We start from the raw sequence: 24,024 nt of genomic DNA, 5'->3' as shown, positions 1-24,024 counted from the left end.
GTGTACTCAATGCAAGGGTCTTGAGAGAGTTAGATATCTGTGCCTAGTGCAGGAGAAGCTACTCATCCTCAGCACCTGACAGGATTACAACTGGAGAGCAAAGTTGTTCTGGGCCTTGCCCCCAGAACATCTAGGAACCAATTAATGTTACCTATGACTCAATTATAGCATTCTATATCCATAACTTTGCTAAACAGTTGTATCACTAACACAACAAGAATGTACACTTGCAATGTAGCACCTCTTTAAACTAATAAATACAAACAAGAGTGCCCTTATTCTTTTATTTAGCATTTTTGTATATTCTCTAATAAGCAAATCCAGCAATAATGCAGTTGGATACAGTCCAGGCATCCTATTCACACCTAGATATCTACACCCGGCAGCCAATCGGCAATGTGTATAACCACCTAAAATATGGCACAGTGACGCTAAAGATACACTCACATTAGTGCTGTCAGGCCAGTTTGTGCCAGTAACCGGCTCATGCATATTCTCGCCACTCTAAACCCACTAAATGGAAAAGGCTAAAATAACTATAAAAAGCCCATTGCTCCTAAGGGCAATGACAATCTGAGACCATGGTAGGGCTTGCACATTTTTAAACATTTCACTATCCCCCCACAAATGCCTCTGACCCTTCAAAAAAGTAAACCAAATAATGACAGGGTTTTATTGTTTAACGGTGAATTTCACCATCAATAAATGTCGTATTTGGCACAGTGCTGCCACCCAGAGGCCAGCCATGCACAGTGAAGCATGTAGTTGCTATTTTCAGCAGGTATGCTTGTTAGCACTGAAAAGCAAATGAGTGTTTCCTACAGCCCTGTAGTTGCTATGAATTTCTGCTGCTAATAAACTCTCCTTGCCTACAAGCAGGCAAGGAGATTTTGAGTGCCCTGCGTGGGTTTAAAATACAGGTAAAACAGTTGAAATACACCTGCTGAAATTGTCCCTGCCATCCACCGGTGTACATAGGGGTGCTCTTATCCTGGCCAGAAGAGGGTATATGGAGAGATGCAGATTTCTGAGTACTATTATGCCCGTACCTGCCCCACAACTAGGCTCAGGGTTTCCCCAAACACCTGAGTTCGAGGGTAGCCGAACAATGAACACATTGGCCGCACTTGGTTTTCATATACCATAGAAAACAAAATATGCTAAGTGTGAAAGTCAAGCTTAACAAATATAGAAACAAGAACTTGAAAAAAATGTCAATATATAGAGGTCAGGGTACAGATAAAGATAACCTGTAAAGTTTTGGACCCATCTGCTCACTTTCCAGTGGCCAGTAGTCCTGTCAAGCTCTGCTGCCCTACAAGAATTCAAGAATCTTTTAAAATATAAACATTGATTTTTAACTTCAGTAACTGAATCTAGTGGGAATCTTGCAGCAGGAGGATTATTTTGATTTAACAACACATAGGGGCTCATTCTAATTTGCTGGTCCGGAAACAAGGGTGGCGTTAAGCTCACCGGCACCCTTGTTTCTGGACCAGCAAACTATGGGCCTCATTACGACCCTGGCGGTAAGGGGTTAGCGCCAGCGTTAGCTGCGCCGACCCCTTACCGCCAATTACGAGGTCCCTTAGCGCCATGGCGCTTTTAACACCTGCTTTTAGCAGGTGTTAAAATCCATGGCGCTAAGGGACCATGGAGTTAATTACGCCACCGTAATTTACGGTGGCGTAATTAACGCCTTCCCCACTCCCATTATGCCCTATGGGGCAAAAATGGGAATGGGGAAGGGTAAATGGGGATTGGGGACTTACCGCCCCGCCGACCTCGGAATGGGGCGGTAAGTCCGCCAACCACCATGGCGTAAACGTAGTTTACGCCATGGTGGTAAAGTCACGGCCCAGGCGGTAACTTACCGCCTGGGTCGTAATGAGGCCCTATGTGTTTGCCTACCATGACCGATGTGCCCAACAAATCTGACCCTGCAGCGGCCACGGTAGGCAAGCACTTCAAAGAAGCGCAGGCACCGTTAGCAACGGTCCTGGCGCTTCCGTGTCCCCACTCCCATAGAGTCCTACGGGGTCTATGGAATGGGGACTTACAATTTACTGACGCCTGACTTCCCAGGCTGCCGGACTTGTAATGAGCCAGTGGCACCGGGAAGTCAGGCGCTGGTAAATTATTCCGAGACGGCAGCAACCCGCCGGTAGCACCAGCAGGGTTACCGCCAGACTCGCAAAGAAGCCCATAATGTTTTATTTAACTAACCACCCATGTTTTAGTCACATGTAAAAGCAGCAGCAGACCCATGTCTGTGTTTGCATTTTGAATTCAATGGCATTTTCAAAGCTGGTCACATATGTACACATTTATTCGGCTTTGATGCAGTAAACAATATGTTTTAAAAACAAGGCAAAGGCCGGCAAATCCTATTTGGCAAAGGAAAAACTGAGCTGAGTGCTTTATCAGCATGTCATTTGTCAAGAGTTACTGGCAAAGCATGGCAGATTATTTGTGCAGAACTTGTAACAACCCAACACATTCAAATCAGTGTGTGTGCTCAGCAGAACCTGTGCTTGCCCTTAGAAATAAAATAAAATATGTCATGTGACAAACCAACATTTTAATGGCTTTTTGCTTAACTAGTAAGCATTTCACACACTGTTCGCAATTGCATTTTAAAACAGGATGTTTTTCATAATTTCCTTAGTTGGTTTTCCCTTTGCTCACTACAGTATGAATGAGACAGGCGTTCTTTTAGTAACTTTTAGCAGAAAGGCGTTTTAACTTTCCAACCCCATTTATCGAAAAATGAATAATTTTGAAACAAGGAGAACTTTTAAAAGGTATGGGCAGTTCAATGAACTACAAATGCACTTCAAATATAGCTATCCCAGGGTTTGTTTAATGATTTTTATGCATGCCTACATGGTACAAGGGACCACTAACACATACTGGTGGAGTGTTTGTTTGCACGTTTGGTGCCAGTAAATAACACATGATATCACTTTAGGTGCAATAATTAGTATATTGCAATCTGTTTAGAGCAGCGGTCTGCTACCTTTGGTTTTCCAAGTGTTTTGGACTACCAATCCCACCAGTCCTAGTCAATGGTGAAGGATCATGCGGGTCACAGTCCAAAACATGTGAAGAGCCACAGGTTGCAGACCTCTGGTTCAGTTAATGTACGGGTTGCTTAATGGTTCTTGGTACTGTTTACTGTGATGGGTCATGAGAAGGACACGGACTCAAGTCTTCCATTTTTAAATTTTATTTATTGAAAGGAAAGTGAAAACTCTGGACTTTCCCCAGGTTTCCCCTACCCAACAAAAACTAAGAACAGTGCTCGTCGGTTGTCAGTGAGTGCAAAAGGAAGATCTGCCCTCTGTCCAAACTCATGTAACCTGTCCCTGACACTATCAAAAACACTCATGCAAAGGAGAATGCCTCCCTTCTGCTGTGGGCTGCTTCTCAGCAAGTTCACCTTAGTAAAAGTATTTGTAGGTAGTTCTTTGTAACCACTTTTATCAGGTCGTATAGTTCAGATATTGGGTTTTTCAATTCCTCAACGCTGTGTTTTACATGTTGTATCCCCCTCTCCGTTTTATTCTGTTCTCTTGTGATCTTATTTGTTTCTATCACCCCTTTTCCCTGCGGAAATACTCTTCTTCCCTTGGTAGTTAAATGTGAGGCTTTCTCTTTACCGAATGTCCAGTCCTTTTCTTGACTAGGATGCAATGAACTGTTCCAATTATAGCTCTCACTTTTCTTAAGTATCTCCAACAATTGGTCTTTACTGGGATGAATACGAGTGTTCCAGTAATGATGTTCACTCTTCTTAGATATTTTCAACCCTTGGTTGTTAATGGGAGAAGTATGAGGGTTCCAGTAACGATTCTCACTCGTTTGCACTGTTTGGTCTTTACTGGGACGAGTATGAGTGTTCGAGTAATGATTCCTGCTCTTCTCCACCACTTGGTTCTTACTGGAACGGGTGTGAATGTTCCAATCATGATTCCTACTCTCATTACATACTTCCCACACTTGGTACTTATTGGTACACGTATACATGTTCCATTCATTATTTTCTGTCCCCCACGGGTCTCTTGCTCTCCCTGTTACCATTCCGTCTCAGGGATTGCATCACCGGGCTTCGCACGGGGCCTTCCTCAGTGATTGTCCGGTTGGCATCCCGGCTCTTTGTTTCCTCTTCATTCAGCACGCTCCACAGTGCCTTGAGGTAAGTAGTCTTGGTGTTGTTTAGGGACTCCAAAGTCCACCGGGCTTCCGTCACACCACCACTTCTCACTTGGTAACTCCCTGGACACTGTTAGTACTTCAGCTTCTCGTACTTCAGGTAAGGTACTGAGGGTAAGATGCCTGGACTCACACGCCAGCTTCTTTACAGCCATGGGTCTTTGTTTCATTCAGCTCTGCCCTCACAGCTGCTTTCAATCTCCCGGGCTTCTCTCTTGCTCAGGTCTCCTGCTCTCAGATTCATGACGCTGCCACAGGACGTCCCCCACGGAGAGTCAAAGTCGTCCTTCTCTGCTCTGCGTGTACTCTGTACTGCTCCATTCATTTTCTTCATCTCAGTAGCACATATGGATATATTTTCAGGTTTACTCAAGGGTTCTACATGCCAATAACCAATATCAGCTTGTTGTTCATGTTTCCTTTTCGTAGGTGTTATTACTGATGTGCTATAGGTGGGTTGATTAGGGAGTTCCTCACCGGAACAGGAGTCCTTGTCCCCAAGGTGGGAGTCTCTCCTGGCGAGGTCCCATCAGGCTTACCTCCCATGCCTCACAGGGAAAGCCCCCCGTCCCCAGGGAGAAGTGACTGAATCCTGCGATTCATCAAACAATGTGATATATTTCTCAACTCCAACAAAAATACCTCTATTGTGTTCTCCTTTAAAAGAAAGAAGCAATATTCTAAGCAGGTATTGTCTGCGCCCCATCTATCTTGACCTTTTAAAGTAGTACCTGCAATGAGTGTAACAAAGGACCTGGACCCCTTAATATTAAAAGTTAACATTTATGTTCTTATATAGCGCTTCATGCCAGATTCCCCAGCTACTTAGTGCTGTAATAATAGGTGTTGCTGTTACCTAAATTAACAGTACCAATTTACTGACCGCAAAAGATTGCAACAGCTTAAGTGGCAATGCCACAAATCCGTACCAAAAAATGCAAGTCGGGGTACCGTTGTAGGACAGGCAGCTGGGCACTTGAAAATTATACCAACAAAAAGTAAAACATGTGCTGCTGGATGATGCTGCGCAGGCCACGCATGCTGCAGTCATGCAATGTCATTCAAGTATCAAACTTAGGGTCTGGACTTCTCCTAGACCCGGTCACATAATTATGTGCACACGTATTCAGCGCCCAAAGGAAACACACAGACCATGACACTTTGCAATATTGGTCATTAATTGTTCTTATTGTCTTTTGTTCATAACAGTAGTATACAAAAAATAGTATTACATGAAATAGTTAGAACCTTAATATGACCAATTTTCTAGTCTACATCGCATTTCTAATAAAACATCCAAGTTGTTGTTGGTGAATAAACACATAAAATACAAAAAACAGAAAAGTGAAGTGAAGTGAAGAAAGATAAGACCCCACCTGAGTTTGAAGAAAGAGATATGGATTGAAAAGTATAGACAGAGACCCAGTGTAGAGGGAAACTCTGTGACTTCTAAGTTGTTCACGTGTAGTGAATAAGAGGCTTAAGTGAGGTAGAGGACAGATTGTAACAACCTTAGTCAGGCTAATGTGTCAAGTGATGAATTCGAAATAGGACTCAACACTCATGTTGAATAACAAAGAGACTGCAATTTTCATATTTCATACATAATGATTAATTTCCATTCTAATATTCAGAGGAGCTGATCAAGTGCAGTTTTACTGTGAAATAGTAACAGATTCTCAATTGCTGTGTTATCTTTCACACACTATTTAGCAGTCAGAAAGTGTAATTCTTAGTTTGAAACTGTTGCACGGGCTTGACCTGAAACCAAGTCTCTTGTTTCTCAAAAGGCTCAAATTGCCAGATCCTATGCTTCAAAGTTCAGAAACAAATTTTAGGTCAAACAAACGGAGCGCTCGTTTAGTCTGTATAAATAAAAAAAAAACAGTCCCTTATTTTAGGGCGGTTAGAAGGAAAGAAAAGCTACTCCTATGTTTGAGGTTTTTGTGAGCGGTTTGATTCAAGAAAAAAAGGAGAGAGCCCTCATTGGGTCTGCCTACGTGTGTAGGGGATGGACCCCTGAATGTGAAAGCAAATATTGCTCCTAAACACTTGAATTTACAAAAAAGGTCTGGTAGTCCAAATAAGCCAGTGATTATTCCCCAAAGCAGGGAATCACTAGAACCCCCTTGCTGGAGACCCCTTTTTCGGTGGTTGGTCTAATCCAATATGGCCACCTTCATCAGGGCAGAATTAAAGGACCCATAAGGGGAAGAAAAGAACACGCCCGCAGCCTGGAGTCTATGGCTGCTGCTGCATGCGTTTGACCCACGATGCCGTCAGAATCGAATTCGATGCACCCAGCACTTATGGTGTCACTAGGATGGACCGTTCCATAATTCCTGATTGTGGAAAGTGCGGATAAATCCCGTGCCCATGTTCCTTGAAGGGTTTGGCTACGGTCGCTGTAGAGGAGGATGTATTTGTAGATTCACTACTCCTTTCCTCTGCATATACGTGTTTCCGTTTTCCATCAATCTTCACACAGACAAGAATTATCTGTGTGGTTGGAAAAACCGAGGCGGCATGGGAGCAGCTTGTCTCTCAGTACTTGCAGACTCGCTGGACTGCTGCAGGCTTCTGTGCTGCGAGTCCGCATCTCTGCGTATCGCCGTAACATCGCTGGGAAATTGTAGGGAAAAATAAATAAATATGTAGGGGAATTAATGGAATGGAAAACGAGATGGAGAAAAAAAAACATGAGTAAGTGTCGGTGCCAAATTTGGTTTTAACAGTATTAATTATCTGTTATTGTGAGCATAAGGTTGTAGACCTGACTTAATAATAAGATGACCATTGATTAGGGCCACTCAAAAGGCACAGCTTCACCTCACTGATGTGGTCCGACTAGGCCGAAACACATGTGTGGGGTTGCTGTTGGTACTCTTGTTCAGAGGAGTTTTGCCTAGCAATTCGGTGCTGGACTGCCCTTGTGGGTGGGACAAAGACTGATATGCAAATAGTTATTTGACCTCTGTGAAGGGTGCAGTGAGCTAAAACGTGGTTTTAGAAACTCCTGGGTGGAAGAAATTCCACAGAACAGAGTATTTGACCCATGTTCGTTCTCAGTAGAGGGGCTCCCACACTTGTTTGTAACGATGTAAAATATATAGAGCGCCATATTGGAATGTCTTAATTAGGGTGGATGAAGCCGAAAAAGAGGCTTGGAAGGGCTTCACGAAACAGCACTCATGAGCAACAACCACTATGTAGCTTCTATCGAATACTGGGTCTGATAATATGAGATGTTACAATTGTCAGAGTGTAAGATATTGTTTTTTATTTGTGTTGTTTAATAAATCTCACTTGGGGGTGCCATGTGTACTTTGAGGATGATCTCTTGAAAGATGGGGTTTCAACATGGGAGGAAATAACTCAGCTCCACTATGTAGGATAGTTCATGCTGCTTTTTACATGAGCATCATTCACAAGGTGGCTAGGGTCTGCCAGTTAGTAACTTCATTGAGTCCCAATGTGTCCGTTTTTAAACAAAAAATACAAGATTGCTCTCTCTTAAATAATAAGGCAGAGATATCTCCCCCATGTCTTGGCACCTTAACCTTTTGCAGAATGGTCCATGTAAAGTCAAGGTGTGAGTGTCTCATCCTGGTTAAATGCTCTACCATGGGCGCTGTGAGTTCTTTCGTTCTAATACATGACCTGTGTTCTCCCATTCTTATTTTCACTGCACGTGATGTCATGCAGACATATCTGAGGCCACAAGGGCAGGTGATCAGATAGATGACATCCGTAGTGTTGCAGTTGGTAAAAGACCTCTTTGTCCAGGAATAAATGCTGCCCTATATCTATTGAGGTGCTACGGCTAGTTTGCACACAGGACATACAGTGCCCACATGGTGCATGTCCTGAGGGCCCCGGAGTATTCCAGAGCGTGCTCTGTGTTGGTATCTCTTTGTCTGGATATGTGTGTACCAAGGAATATCGTAAATTCTTTCTCTGTTTTATGGTGAATCTTGGAGTAGGGGTGTTACTTTTGCCCATATTCAGGATTGGCCATACTTTCAAGACCTCTCTTTTTAGGTGGTTCACCGGCAGTGAATAGTTCACTAGCGCTGTGATGGTCTCACCGCCTGTTTCTCTGATTGGATGTTAAGCGATTGCAACATCACGTGGGATGTGTCTGCCATGTTTCTGTGCATGTTTGATGTTTTTTTTGGTAACCCCATTTTTTAAAATGTGTTTGCTAATGTAGATGCTTGTGTATCATATTCTTGTAAGTTGGAATAATTCCTGTGGAACCACAGAAACTGTCTGAAAGGCAAATTCTCTTTGAGTGTCTTAGGGTGGTAGCTTTGAAATAGTAACAATGAGTTCCTATCTGTGAGTTTATGATAAACAGTTGTTGCTATGCCACCCTCCTAAACTGTCAGGGTAAGGTCCATAAAATGGATATGTGTCTTGCTTGAGTGCATCGTGAAATTAAGGTAAGGGTTCTGGCTATTGAGCCAACTCAAAAAGGCTCAATAACCGATCTTCTGTACCATCAAAAATGAGCAATATGTCGTCTATGTATCGTGCCCAGTGGTGGATGTTTTCTCGAAACTGATTGTGTCATAGATTGTGCTGTTTTCAAACTAGGACAAACACAGGTTTGCCAGGTGGGGACAAACATGGCCCCCATTGCAGTGCCTGATATTTGTTCTAAAAATTCTTCTTTGAAAATGAAGAAGTTTATTGTGAGCGCCACTTCGGCTAGTTGCATCACAAAAGTCACTGGTATGTCCAAGGGGGATCATTGGCTCGCAACAGTCTGTCAATCACCCTCAATGTTTCTTCCTGAGGTATTTGTGTATACAAGGATTCTATGTCTAGAGCGACAAGGAATTGTGTGGTAGGTTTGAAAGGCATACACTGTGTCGCCTTCAGAACTGCTGTGGTGTCTTTAGTGTATGACTTAATCTTGGTCACTTTGTCTCTAAAAGAAAATCCACAAATTCTGAGAGGGGTTCCAGGATCGAGCCTATGCCAGGGACAATAGGTCTGCCAGGAAGTGGATTGAGTGCCTTATCTACCTTCGGTAAGGCTTAAAAAGCAGGGCATTTTGGATGTGTGGGGATCAGGAATTCAACTTCCCTAAGACTAATGTGCCCCTCATTGTGCGCTTCTTCCTTTATTGGGTCAGTCAAACGTTTAATGCCAGGTGTTGGGTCTACTGCCAGACGTCTGTAACTGGAGTGATCTTGCAGGAGAATCATTACCATTGTACGATAGTCTTTGGTATTCATGACACTGTAGCTCCTCCTTTATCTGCTGGTTTTATGGTGATGGACGTATTGTTCACTATTGCAACTGGTTTATGATGATGGCCATATTGTTCACTGTTGCAGAGTCCAGTGAGAAGAGCATTGCCATACTACAGCTTGGAGAGAACCAGTGCTTGGACTGCGGTGCAGAAGTCAGTTGGGAGGAAGGATGTGTCTGATTTTGCATAGGACGTATAGTTGTAGATTGCATATTTTGGTGATAGCAGCTATGTTGTGTGTAGGAATGGTGGGGATCGATGGTGATGCTAAGGGATTTGACAGATGTGGAATGAGATTTGTGTGGGCTGTCTATGTTGAGTTCTTGAATGCAGGGGGTGAAATTGAGTTTGTGCCTATGTGGCCAGATGAGGAGGTATTCCGTTTTGGAAGGGTTGACTTTCAGGAAGCGGGTGGCCATCTAGTTGGTGATGGTGGAGAGACAGGTTTTGTGGGTGTGGAGTTGTGAAGGAGATAAAATTTGAAAGTATATTTGTGTGTCATCTCCATATTAGTGGAAATGGATGTTGTGTTTGCTAGCGGTCTGCCCAAGGGATTCAACATATAGGTTGAAAAGGAGTGGAGACCAAGTGTGTCTTGTCATTGATAAAGGAAGTGAACCAGTCGAGTAGGATGCCAGGGAGTTTCATCCTGTGGACTAGGATGTTTAATAGAATCATGTGGTCGATGGTGTTGAAGGCTGCAGAAAGATCGAGGAGTACAGGCAGCGGCTGTGTGTTCTTTTTATGTTATGCATTGGAGGTCATTGAGGATGTGAAGAGTAGTGATCTCAATGCTGTTTTCAAGTCGAAAGCCAGATTGGAAGGGGTTGAGTAGGTTGTTGTGGTGATGTGTGGTTGCAGTTGTGTGGTGATGAGTTTTCCATGATTCTGGTGATGTACGGTAGGATAGTGATGGGGTGGTAGTTACCGGGCAGTGTGGGGCTGTGCGTTTGTTTTTTTAGCAGGGCAGAGATGTCACATTTTGAGAGCAGCTAAGATAGTACCATGTGACAGACAGGAGTGGATGATGTTGAGCCAGTGGGGAGCTGGGTGGTAATGCAATTGGATGCAACTTCAGGTGGGCATACAGCATCCAGGAAGTGGTCAGGTTTTGTTTTGGCAGCGTGGGTGGTGAGGGTGTCTGTGTCGATGAGGTGGAAGGGTGTTCATGTGTTCAAATGTTTGGGGGTGGCGTTGAGTGGGAAAGCTAGTATTGACTCGGTGTGTGAGAAACCTAGGGGTATTCTCCCATTTGGAACCTGCGAATCCTCTATTCGGGTGGGCAGGTGAGGGAGGTTGCTTTCGGATCCGAACCCTGGGGGTGGACGAGCGAGGGAGGATCACCTGTATAGGGGAGTCTGGGGTCCTTTTCATGTGAATACCCTAGGCGAGACATGGTATCCCATTCGACCGGTTACCCACATTCACAACCCCCCTCTACCTTCTTGGGGTGTTTTCAAACACACAACTTTTCCCCCTCCCCATTTTCGAATAATACTAAGAAGAAGAGGCAACCTAGAGGGGTGAAGATTACCAGTGAAAAACCTACCAAGACACAGAGGACAGACTACAACACTAACGAGAACAGGCAAGGTCAGGCAGACCCAACCCTGACCACACACCTGCAGACAATCAACATCACACAGGTGTATAAATGGAGGCTGCTGAGGCAGAGAAGTCAGATGCAGTTGGGAGAGCAGGATGGAGGCTCCAAGGCTGAGTCCGGCAGAGTATCCCTCTTAAAATCCCAAACACCAGAAGTGAGCTGGGAAGGTTGTCTGGAGCGGAGAAGCCAAAAGGCTGGGGGCTGCCAAGGAGATCCAAAGAAGGACAGCGTGCTACGAGGCTGGCCCGGTGAGAACAAAGGACTGCAGCATGTCACAGGAGCCGTGCCTCCTAAGTGTTGGAATCAGGCAATCAGAACCCTCCTGGCGAGGCCCGGACACTTGCTCATTCCCAGGGGCCAGTGCCGACCCCAGGGTCGCTGAGGTGCAGGCGATGGAACCTGACCTCAGCCCACAGATCCAGAAGGGCTACCTGCCAGCTCTGTGCTATCTGGGTGAGTCATTGAGAGAGTAACCCAGTGGTATGCGTGTGGCTGAAGAGAGGCAGAGATCTGGAAGTGGACATTCTAAGTTTGACGATAAAAGAAGTGCAGTCTGGGAGTTGTAGTGAACTGAGAGCGAACATTCTTTTTAAGTGCTGATGAGACACACAAGAAAAATAACCAGTGAACAAACTCTGAAATGCTTAATAGTCAAGATTAACCACGGCAAAAGGGTAAGTGAAAAGGTAAATGTTGAACTTTTGTGCTTATGAAACTGAACTACCAGACCAAGGGACACTGGGACAAATAACACAAGCGTGTGAGCTGAAGGGAAAGTCGAAGTCGTCTATAGTAAAAATCTTGCACATTCGAAAGTCTTCAACATAAGGAAAAGGTCCGAGCCTGACTGAGGGAGACCGGAAGTGTGATAAGTTAGGGGAAGGGAACCCCTAAGGAATGTGAATTATTCTTGGGGAAGGGAAGCCCTGCTAGTGCTGTGATTGAAAGTTCCTAGCCCGACCGAAGGAGACCTATGTGAACTTTTGTTTTAAACTTTTGCTTTTAGAGGTCCGAACGCGATCGAGGGGTATCTGCGTGAACTTTTTGGGAAAGAACTTGAAAACTGGAATAAATGACTTTAGCATGAAAGGCCAAGCGGACCTCGATCCACGTTTTGAACTGCCTTTGTTTTGGGGAACCTAAGCCAGTGTGTGTCATTCTGTCTACCGGGGCCACCTTTCTCCGTGCTGTCCAACGTGGGAAGGAGAGCTGACTCAGCCACTTTGATTCTGTATACTCTAACGCTGTTTTTCCTTTGCATACAGATTCCCCTTTACACAGTGTTTGCATAAGAGATAGGGCAGGCATTAGTTTTTTTTTTAGTATAGGTTATTTTGATTTGACAGAGACTGACAAGGACTGTGTTATTTATTATTTGTTGGTAGAGACTACTCCCATCATAGCAATAGGGCCAAGCAGGAGTTTTTCCAAACCCAGAAAATTGAACAAAGGTTTTGAAACTGTTCTCTTGTGTCCGTTGTCTTGCCAGTCTAACTGGTGATACCATGCCAACCTTACAGGTGTCACACTAGTGCTACCATTAGTATTTGGCTCATAGTTGGCATTATTAGTTTTAGAAAATAGGTGGAGATCTTGCACCAACATTACTTTTCATTCATGTGGCATGCTTGCACCTCCATTGATTCTGGCTCATATTTGGCCACGCCACCTAGCGAGGCTTCATAGTTTTGCCTAGTTTCGGCATCACTATGAATTTTGGCGCATAGGTGGTGTTTAGTACCACCATTAAGTTTGGCTCATCGGTGGCAATTTAGCATCGTCATCAGTTTTAACTTATATGAGGTTCCTCAGCGTCACCTAGGGAGGCTGAATAATTTTGACTCATAGGAAGCACCAGCAATAGTTTTGGTTCATATATGGCACTTTAGTCCCACCCAGTGGGGTTATATAGTTTTGGCTTGCAGGGGCCCTTGAATGGCACAGTTCGTTTTGGCTCAAAGGTGGTAAACCACTAGCAAGGTTTCATAATTTTGGCTTGCTGCGAGGTCTTTAGTGCCACCATAAGCTTTGGATAACTGGTACACATTTGGCACTATCAGTAGTTGTATCATCTTTGTGGTTTTTATCACCAAAGGGAGCCAATGATATTGTGATAAATATACAGAATATAGTATGCAAAAGGCAGTATACAATAAAAGGCAACAGGGGTGGAGTGGGTAAGGAGAACATGAATATTGTATTGCTCTTATGTGACAGTTGTGCTGTCATGCATTCCAAATAAAGAATCATACTGTAAAGAAGCCAGGCATTCAAAGGAGGAGTAGGCCTGCGTAGGAATGACAGAAGCAGGGATCCGCTCTGCAGAGATTAGAGCTACTCCACCTCTGGGTCAGTTGGTTCTGGGCTTGGAGAGGATCTTGTAGTCTGTCAAAACTTGTGACAGGGCTGGCCGTGAACCATGTCTCAGTGAGAGTGAGGACATCCAGGTCAAATTCTTCGAGGAGGTGGCAGATGTCTGCCGAGTGTTTGACAGCAGAGCGAGAGTTCAGAGTAGCAACGTTGAGCAGGTTGTCACATTTGAAAGACTTCCTGGGTGGGGTACAGGCATGAGGTACACCCAGCACAAGTGATAGAGGGGCCCAAGAGTGGGCAGAGGTGGCGGAGGAAGCAGAGAGGAGGAGGAACTTGCCAGAGAGATGGCGGAATAAGGGGGTGGCATAGGAATCCGAGAGGTGCTAGTAGGAGTAGCAGGAGAAGGAAGGAAGTTGATAAGACTCGGGAGATGCCTATCAAAAAGGAAAATACATGGTCCTAGAGTGTGGGGGGGGCCTAATGGAATGCAAAACACGTGCAGCAGTAGCCACAATTTAAGGGGACTTAGAGAGAAGACAGTAGCACAGTATGCGGTGAACCGCTAGTGGGGAGAGCCTTCATGTTGCGCAGAGATGGAGTCTGTTAAAGTCGGACAGTTAGGTGGAAGTACACACAAAGGCTGGGTAGTTTAATAGAGAGCGGTACTGGCCGCTCTCCCTTCCCACACCTTTCTTACCATACGGTTGCAGCTGGTCGACGGCTGCACTGCGTGCTCGCACTCTGCGCTGCTACCCCTTGGCCGCCAAACACCTGTGTCGCACAACACTGCAGCCTTGTCCTGCAAGGGCTTTGCCACAGAGGGTCCGATCCTCAGTTCTTAAAGGTTTGGATGTGTGGACATAGGTGCAACGTATTACGTACTGACGGGCAGTGTCTCCTGCGCACTTGCATTGCACAACACTGCAGCCTTGTCCTGCGAGGGCTTTGCAGCAGAGGGTCCGATCAACGGTTCTTAAAAGTTTGGATGCATGGACATAGGCGCAATATATTACGTATTGACGGCCAGCGTCTTCTGCTCACCTGCATTGCACAACACCGCAGCCTTGTCCTGTGAGGGCTTTGCTATTGTATCATGGAAAGTGCTCAAATATGTAATTAATCTTTAGCAAACTGCAGTCTAAGTATTGATTATATTATAATTTCATGGTAGATTTCGCCTTTGTTATATCACTATTTAATAATTGTGCTACTTACTATCTCCAGTAACATGGCCCTTGCCCTTTTTTGGTTTCGGCTATTAGGTGTCACTGTAAGCTCTTCCCAAACACTGAATGATTGGCATGGGAAGTGAAGATAGGAGAGAGATGGGATAAGAGGAGGGACACACAGCTTGTGGGTGCTGGCTGGCTTTTTACTGACCCATCGAGTGCCCGCGGCCATGCTCGTCCATTTGGCTATTCCCACCCACTAACTGATCTTGCCAGCCCAAACCTTAACCTCCAGTATTCTTTTAGATAGCTGTTCACATTTAATGAGATAACTGGATTATTTGTTAGCAGTATTCGGAAAAAGGCAATGGCTTATTTACAACTGTAAGGCTGCTTCTGCTGTGATACAAATGTTTTAACCAAGTGTGCCTTCAGTCACTTGATTTATAAGCAACATCTGCGTCTTTCCATTTGTTCCTGTTCACAAGAGTTTTGGCTCTTGCATGGGCATTATGAGTCACTGCCGTAATATGCCCAGGTGCTGACACTATTTGCCTCTTATTTCCAAGCAGTACCACTATGTTAATTGTGAGGGGTCAGAAATGTGAGACAGACATCTTTTGGATGATTTTTCACCATTTTATTAAATTATAAGTTTCAGCAAACGCCTCACTTTCCCTGCTCTAACTTTCCCTGTCTATTCAAAACTAAAGAAAACACTCTAATAAGGAATATCAGGCCATCACACTTTTCCATAAAATACACCAAGAAACTATATGGCAATCCACAACAATGTCAATACTTTTATTTATAATAGATTGACAATCTCTCTTGATAACCTGGGCGAGATCCCCTTCCCCAGGTTTTAAAGTCAAGTTTTAGTTCCAGTGTTCAACAACAAAACAAAAAGGAAACTAGGAAATCCGGGTTCACAATAAAGTTTCAGTTCAGTTCCTGGTTTCATCACAGTATCATAAGAAACTCAGCAAACCAATGTTCAATCAATAGAAAAGTGTCCCCTCTTCCGTGGAACCATGATTTTTCCACTTTCGTAAATAGCATCAGGGATGTTCCAGGTCAAGATTGCCACAATGTATAAATGTCAAAGAAGAACTACAGTTCCTTGTCAGATTCAATGCAACACAATTTCCAGCAAGGTGCAAGAATCACAGCTTCTGGTAGTACTTCTTAAGCTTCCTTATAATAAGTCACAATTGATATCTTTGTCAGGGTAACTTCACAGCACTTCTTCTTAATGTTCATCATGTGAGTATACTCACTGACAACACATTGTAGTTCCACAACTTCTGCAAAATGCATCTTTGTGATTAAGAACAACTGTTCAGGAAAGACAATATTCACTTTAGTGCATCTCTTCTTCTGACCATTCACTTTCAGAAGGGCAGCCTCTTTGCCATTCTTGTCTTTCTGCAACAACCTCCTCCACAATGTCTTTAAGGATATAATTCTACTTTTCCTCTTCTTGGCTTTGGTAGTGTGAGTTATACCGACTTTCAGAGAACAGTCCCAACCAACAAGCTTCCCTTTTCCCAACCTTGTTTTAGTCTCTTTACTTCCTGCCTCCCAGAGTAGTTTAACCATAGACCTTGTTGTCAGTTTCTTTTTGCATTAGGAAATGCTTGCACACCTTTGACTTGAACAATGTGTGTTTCCTTTTTGGTCTAGGACAATGCTTGCACCACTCTTTGGCTTGGAAAAGGTTTGGTTCACTCTTGGCTTGGGGAACACTTGTTTTACTCTTGGCTTGAGCAATGCTTGCTCTCTATAACTCATGAAAGTAATATTTAGTCACGTAACTTCAGTGTTACTTTGTACTTTAACTACTTTATATTTGATTCTTAGGTTCACCTTTACCCTAGAATCATTTTTAGGTGCACACGACCATTCTTTCATCTATTTTTCAAAGGTGTGAATGTTTAATTAAAGTGTTCAGGACTTCTCACTCTTACGCGAGTCAAATGAATAATGTTTATTCACACACGAGTGCTACTTTTCATTCTTCCCATTGTCCAGCAATCAACGGTCGTGTAAGGATAGTGATTATAATGGATACAGTTGCCTGCCGTTGTTCACGCAAGGGATCAGAATTCTCAGTAAAACTCACTGGCTTCTGTCTTGTTCCCTTCACATGCTGCAGGGCTTCAGCTGCTTCTGGCTTCTCTTGGACACACCCCCATCTTCTGTATCAGTGTTTTCGGTCCAGCCACACCACCAAGGAGCTCCTCTCGCTCCAGAGACCCTCGGCTGCACACCTTCTCTCAGCCACAGTCTCCAGCACGATTCCTGCTGTGCAATCTCTGCAATCAGGTTCAGATGGGAAAAGGCAGTCTTCCTTGACGCCTTCTGCAGCGCCACCTCTGCACTTCAAATTTTGGGGGAACAGGACCCTCTCAGAAAAGGCAGTGGAAATCTGCTTGGTTAACGTCTCGCCATCTGTTCACCCTCTTCTTCTTGGATTGCCATTTTGTGCTCTGCTTCAACGGCTACTGTGACAACTGACTTCACAGCATCATCTTCCTCTACAACTAATGGCCTTCACCTGAGGAGGCCTTTTAAGCCTCCCTGCTTACCTTGGATGTGGGTCATTAAGCTTAACAGGCTGACCTGCACTCTTCAGCCCTCTTCCTCGTCACAGTACCCATGGAACTATGGGACTTGTAGTCGTATACAACAACATTAGGTTTTCTTGCCAACTTCTTATTTTTCTCACATGCATTGTTATTTTTCTCACACGCATTTAAAGAAAAATAATTAAAGTTTACTTGAAAATAGTTAGGCAGTTGGTTTAAACCAATATTTATAGATTTCTTTTCACTGTACCTTTGGAAGTAAGGGAGATTTTTGATTTTAGAAGTCTCAAACGAGCTTTCTTTTCTGGGGGAATGTAAAGATGCCACACTGTTTTTACCCACATTCACAGAATAGGTGATTCCAATACATCATAACAATTAGACATTGCGTGTTTCGGCGCTCTTAAAAGGTTCTTTCCTTTAAAGGATAAATACTGTGTCTCATTCCACTGGATCTACTCACTTCCCTGGGCCTTATCTCCACCCGCAAGTACATCACCCCCAAGGTCAGGATCAAGAAGCATCTGCCTTTTCCTGGCCACCTGGGAGGAGACTTTAGGCAGGGTTTTAGTGAGATATCCACAGGATTCATCACAGAATCCCTGGAAAATGACTATGCCATGTCGTCACACAAGCCCAAATGATTGACTTTGCCGAGGGGGGCAATTTTGGAGAGCTTATTCAGTTCATTGAAACACATGCACTTTTTATGTACGATTCGGTGGTACTTGGACTACCGTTGTCTCCCTTATTAATAGATATGATGACACAGCCAATAACATTGTTTTAGAATAAAAAAGCATTAAATTACCTTGACAAATTTTGCTGCAATCCTGCCATGGTCCGTATGTATCCCACAGAAATTGGTCACTTCTTTCTTGTATGGGGATATTGAAAGAATAGCGCACATCAGGGTTGTATAGATTTCCTACACATAAGACCTTCATAGGCACATATGAAAAACACATTGAATTTAGCAAAGAAGTTAATATTTTTGAAGATGTAGAATAAATGTCACTATACATTAGATAAGTTAAATACTATTGAGTTTATACATAGCATGCACAAAAACGGCTTACTGATTTCAATACAAAGATTCATAAATTCCCTAATACCTCTGATGTGTGACAAATGTGCATACGTTATCCTTCTTACTAGGATCTGGGGGTTCCTGGGAACAAGGAATGCCAGTCTGTTGCGGGAGGTGCCACCTGAAGGCACTCCAATGAGGATATCCCAGAAGCCTTACTTTTCTCCCAGACCTTCCAGAGTTATCGTTCCAGTACAAGATACCGATCAAACCCACCAAACCACACCCCCAACCCAGAAATGAGATTGAGCCCTCTGTACCCTGACTTTGCTGGTTTTGTATAGCAACAATTATCATCACAAAGTTTTATACATGGACAGCACCTGCTAATGAGGACACAGTTGGTCCTGCCTGTGAGTACAACCCTCGATTCTGGCTGGCTGGCGGCAGGGAGAACATAAAATGGGAGTTTATCTGTCTCTAGAAGCTGTAGTCTGCCCAGTGTTCAGTGGGGAGACGAGTGCTCATCCACTGAGCCGTTGCAGTCCTATTACTGTTCAGCATAATTTCAAAATGGCGGCTCTGCCTTTTAAACCCTCCACCCCCACTAAACTGAGGGCTAATTAAAACCAATTACCAATAAACAAAACCATAATAATGATTGAGCACACTAGTGTAACATTAGAAAAGATCAGGGAACAATTGGGACAGAAATGAGCGTGAGGTTAAACGCAATCACCATCTGAAAAGCCTGGGATTAAACAATAAGCAGATAATCACAGGAATCTGGAGTACTGTTAAAGAACCTAGGACTGGGTAGCAGGTGAAGCATACTGGGACAGAGAGTCGGGAATTGAGGCGTACCCACCAGAGTTAGAAGCCACAAGGAGAGAACTCTGGCTGAGAGAGCTGTTTAGCCAAGGCCCCCTTCCTATCTATGCTGATGGTCAAACAAGAGTCTATCAAAGACCTTACAAGTCTCAGTAAGGAGAAAGGAGACCCAGGCTGAGGAACAGAGAAAGACCATGAAGAGCTTGTTGGGAGTTGTATTTCATACACTAGTGGAGACCAGAGGAGGGAGATACTGTAGAGCTTACTGAGGATTGTACCTGACACTGACGGATGCCAGATGCCAGATGCGAGCAAAACTGGAAAGCTAGCAAACAGCTGTATCTCAGACAAAGGTGGATGCTGGATGAGTGAGAGACTTAAGAGATTGCTGAGAGCTGTACCTCAGACACTGGCGTACGCCAGATAAGAACGAAATTGAAGATTGTGCTGGAAGCTGCACCTCAGATATTGACGGATGCCAGATGAAATGAAACAGAAGAGCTTGTTGAGAGCTGTACTTCAGACACCGGCGGATGCCGGATGAGAGCACAACCGTAGAGCTCACTGAATGCCTCAGACAATGAGACAGACCAGATGAGAAAGTCAAAAAGGCTTGCTGAGAACTATACATGGGCACTGAAGGAAAGGGACCCAATAGCACAGCTGGACAAAAACCCTTAACAAGGGGGAAGAAATAATTACGGGCACAAGCATGTTAAAGGTATTGCTTCTTGCCCAGGAAGGTAACTCATGGTTATGCCTACAAAATCTCTAAGCGACAGGGAAAAAGGACTGGCTTGTAGGAGAATATGAAGAAATAATGAGAGTGCTACTACATCCCTAGGTCCACTATTGCCAAGAAGTGAGCAGGTGTCCAAGACTGCCAAAAAATTAATTTGGCAACATGCCCGCAAGATTGCAGGCCATTACTGCATAACGTAATGCCCCCGGGCCCCATAGTTACTTAACGAAGGTCCCAGGGGCATTACCTTATGTGGTAATGGTCTGCAGTTGAGGGACATATTGCCATTAGTACCCTGGCCCATTAGACCGGGGCACTAATGTTTTTTTTCCCAGCTGGTAGATGCGTTGCGTTTCACAGCTGGAGAAAAAGTTTTTAAAAGTTTTAAAAATGGCCGCAGCGGATAGAAAACATAGTCTAGTTTCCCCTTCCGTGGCAGCCATAGTAAACAAAGAAAATGGCCGCCATGGAAGGGGAGAAGGGACTACATGTAGTTCCTTCTCCCTTTCCATGGTGGCCATTCCAGAACAAGAATGCTGTCGGAGATGGGAGCATACTGCACGCTGTTGCGTGATTACCATGCAGTAAGGCTCAGAATCTAGCCAATCACAGGTAAGTGTTTTTCTTTTTTTTGCCGCACCGGGTACTAATATGGATTGTCAACTCAATGGGAGGGCTTATTAAGTAACCCACACACCAATATTGCAGTAGGAAAATAAATCCTTTAGCTGTTATTGTGCTAGATTAACATTCAAGTTGATAAAGTGGGAATGTGTGTGGGGTGCAATGAAGAAAATGTGATTTCATGAGTTTAGTCTGCAGGCTCGGGAGGATAGCTCGGTGCAATGCGCTTATCTTGGAAGCAAGACGACACGGAGCACCACAGGTCCAATCCCTGGGTCCACGCTTAGAAACCTCTGGGTAGTAGCGTGTTATAAATAACCAATTACAATATTACATAGTGGGCGTTGCGCAATCTTGATGGTGAGAAGACAGTGTGCTAAGGTTTTTAAATAATGAAGGGACTTGAAGGGATATGCCCTTTCCCTGCTAATGTTTCCCATATATATGTATGCTCTAAAAACTTGAATCCTTTTGGGCACCACTGCTGCTTACAACACCGTCAACCCCCTCCTCTCTCCTCCTCACTCTCCAGGAACGTGGGTTTTGCAAACTTGTTTTCGCCTGGATCGCCTTCTAGCGGGAAAGTCACTCATTTTAAATCTTCAGGAATTTGCAAACCTGACATGCCATCCCCACCCTGTCAGCGAGCTGCAAGGATCAGTACTTTGACCTCTGCTCTTCCCCCTCAATGCCTCTGCCTGTAGAAAGGTGTATCTCATCCTTGGGCTTTCACTATCACCTCAAATAACTTCTCGCCTTTCCCATCTTCACCCAAGCCATTTTGGAATCGATTACCAACTGCCTCACTGCAGTCTGTCACTGAATGGCTCTCCACTGCCTCGTGCTGAGCTCTTCAAAAATGGAAGTCATCTTCCTTGTGGCTTTCAATACCACCCCTTCCCTCTTTTCCCTATTTCCTTCCTGCCTGACATTCTTGCTCCCTCACTCAAGGCTCGAACCTTTGTGTCCTCTTTGATAGCGACCTCTGACTGAAATAATTCATCACTACCACTGCATCTGCCGCTAGTATTAATCTCCTGAACATTCAGAAAATGTGTCAATTTCTTACTCGCCGCTCCACTCCACCCTTGTGCTCAATAAACTACTCCTATCCCTTTCTCTCTACTCCTTCAAGAAAATGTCTTCCACTTTACTACTCACACTGCCTACAACCTACCCAGATTTTCCTTCGCCTCTTTCTATCAACACCTTGCTGGCTGGTTCTCCATGCACAACTGCTCCCTTTTCAGGTTCCTTGTCCTAGTCTAGAAAGCTATCAGTGGTCTTTCTTGCTCCTCCATACATGTCTGACCGTATTCATGTCTACTTTCCATCTTGTCCCGTCTGCTCCTCTTCTACACTCAACCTCACTACTCCATGCCCCCGTTCCACCTCTTGTTTCCACTCTTTTCCCATAGTCGCACAACTTCATTGGAACCACTTCCCATCACAATCAAAGTCAGCCTGACTGTAGATCTTGTGAAAGCTTGACTTAAACTTCATTTTATTTCCAAAGAGGGACAACACATGCCCTCTTCACTTGTGTTTGAGCGCTATACAATTAAAATATCATATCATATATCACCCCACTTGTTCTCATCTTTGTGAGCATTCGGGGCAATGCCTCCACTGTCTGTAACTTAATTATTGTATATAAGCGCTGATGGAAATTGATATCCCTGGAATTCAAACAAATACAAAGTACACATTAACACATTTAGCAAGGTATCAAGGTATTCTATAAATACTTCTTAAAGCAAAATTGCGCAGAAGTCCTCTGGGCTGTTTGGCCTCTGTGACGAATCCCAAGACAGTGTCACTACTTTAGATGGGGAAGCCCCTTTCCATGTGGTCAGTGAGGTGAGGCTGCTACCCGATATTCCCCCTGGGGGTGGTGCTCAGCAGGAGGAGCACATGGGGGGGCACCCCGTTGAGAGTAGTGACCAGCTGGGGAAGCACATTACCCTTTCCCCCTACCACCTTCTCTCTAAACCCATCCTTTATACATTACCCGAGACTCCCATTTGTTACTGCAATACATTCCAGTTAACTACTGGGACGAGGAATAGGACGCAAGGAATGATGACCAACACGAGTGACAGCACACATTCTAGCTTTTGCCGGAATCCGATTGACCCAACCTCATTCAAAGGCAGAGAGCCAGCAGGAGAATAGCGTCTTCGTTCTTGGTCTGGCGCGGACCACGAGAGGCTGCAGGTACGCGGAGGCCAGCCAGAGAGAGAAGAATAGAGCATGGAGAAGGCTTGTCAAATAGGAAGCAGACTGAAGTAGAGGCAAGCCGCCTGCTGTGGAGCAGAGCTGCGAGAGTGCAGGGAGACAGATGCCAAGCAGTGGAAGAAGCACAGAGAGGTCCGGCAAAGGCGCCGGAAAGGCCAGGAAGCTACCAAAAGCCATGGGAGACCTGCAAGCAACCCGATAGGGATGGCAGAGACCCTACACGGTAACAGGGTGACTGATCCCAAGGTTGGGGACACCCAGAAGGAGCAAAAGGCGAGGGGCAAGGGACATGAGAACCACACCTGGGACTCATTTTTTAAAACTAAACAACAAATTGCAGAAAATACAAACTTTGCCTATTTAAGCCCCAACATCCACAGACGCTGGCAGGAGAGAAAACCAAGGCTGTGGGGGACCGAGAAAGAGAACTGTGAAAACATACAACTGAAGGAGGTCTGGGACCAATAATGGGGGAACAAACCCCTGGCCATCACAAAAGGGAACAGAAGCTTTGTGGATGCAAGCGAGTATCACAGACCCTGGTAGGAGAGTGAACCAAGGTTGTGGTCAAGAGAAAAAGATAGCTGGAAACTTAACCAAGTGAAGGGGGTCTGGGACCCACAAGGGGGACAAATAGCCCAAAGCCTAAATATGAAGCTTGCATATTCAAGGGAAACCCTAAAACACCAAGGCTGGAGAGTGCACCAAGGCTGTGGGTGAAAGAGAAGAATGAGTACCCTCCTTAACAGGAGGGTAAGCCAAGGAAGGGGTGCTAAAGAAGAGACCGGAGTCTCCTCCATGCCACGTAGTTCAAAAGAGGCACAGATACAGTGGAAAGACCCTGAAGAAATTAGCAAAACCCTTGGGTCTTTGCTGAATTTTTACTTGTTTTCATATGCTGGAAAGACTCTGGGGACAGGAAGACTATGCTTGAGTCCTGTGGAAGTTTTGCTTGATTTTCTACACCTTTTAGAAATGTTGTGTTTGGCTGACAAGATCAGGCTGCAGGTCGGCGGTCAAGAAACATTTTTCCCTTGCACATTATAATTAGTTTAGCTTGTGAGGGACAGAGTAGGTTTTGGACACAGACCGCTTCATTCGTTAGTTTTGCTGAGGCAGAGAACAACCTCTTAAAGATGGGACGAGATAGGCTTTCCTCCAACTCCCCCATTTTACTTTATAATATAAGTCTTAGCCAATCAACATGCCACCCCTGTGTCCGTCTCTTACTCCTAGACCCTCACACCTCCAACTACCTTGAAAATATTTCTTTGGCTGTCTATCATTGGAAAAGAGTGGGAACCCATTGACTTGAATTATAAACTCATACTTTAAAAAATATCGGCACATTTCCAGGCCTTGTATATTTTTTGCTGCTTACAAAGCTTGAGAGAACTGATAA

The 24,024-nt window shown here is 44.5% G+C and overlaps 1 protein-coding gene across 1 annotated transcript in view; it reads right to left on the bottom strand.

Annotated features, from left to right (window-relative positions):
- Nucleotides 1–24,024, bottom strand: part of ADAMTS20 (ADAM metallopeptidase with thrombospondin type 1 motif 20) — a 779,002-nt gene that overhangs the window by 334,492 nt on the left and 420,486 nt on the right. Inside the window, exon 18 of the mRNA XM_069628019.1 lies at nt 17,969–18,098. Coding sequence (XP_069484120.1) covers nt 17,969–18,098 — 130 coding nt within the window. The remainder of the gene's footprint in view (nt 1–17,968; nt 18,099–24,024) is intronic.

The sequence above is a fragment of the Ambystoma mexicanum genome, chromosome 12 (assembly GCF_040938575.1).
Source record: "Ambystoma mexicanum isolate Mex_15411 chromosome 12, UKY_AmexF1_1, whole genome shotgun sequence".
In the NCBI taxonomy this organism is placed as follows: domain Eukaryota; kingdom Metazoa; phylum Chordata; class Amphibia; order Caudata; family Ambystomatidae; genus Ambystoma; species Ambystoma mexicanum.
This window is presented reverse-complemented; position numbering and strand designations above follow the sequence as displayed.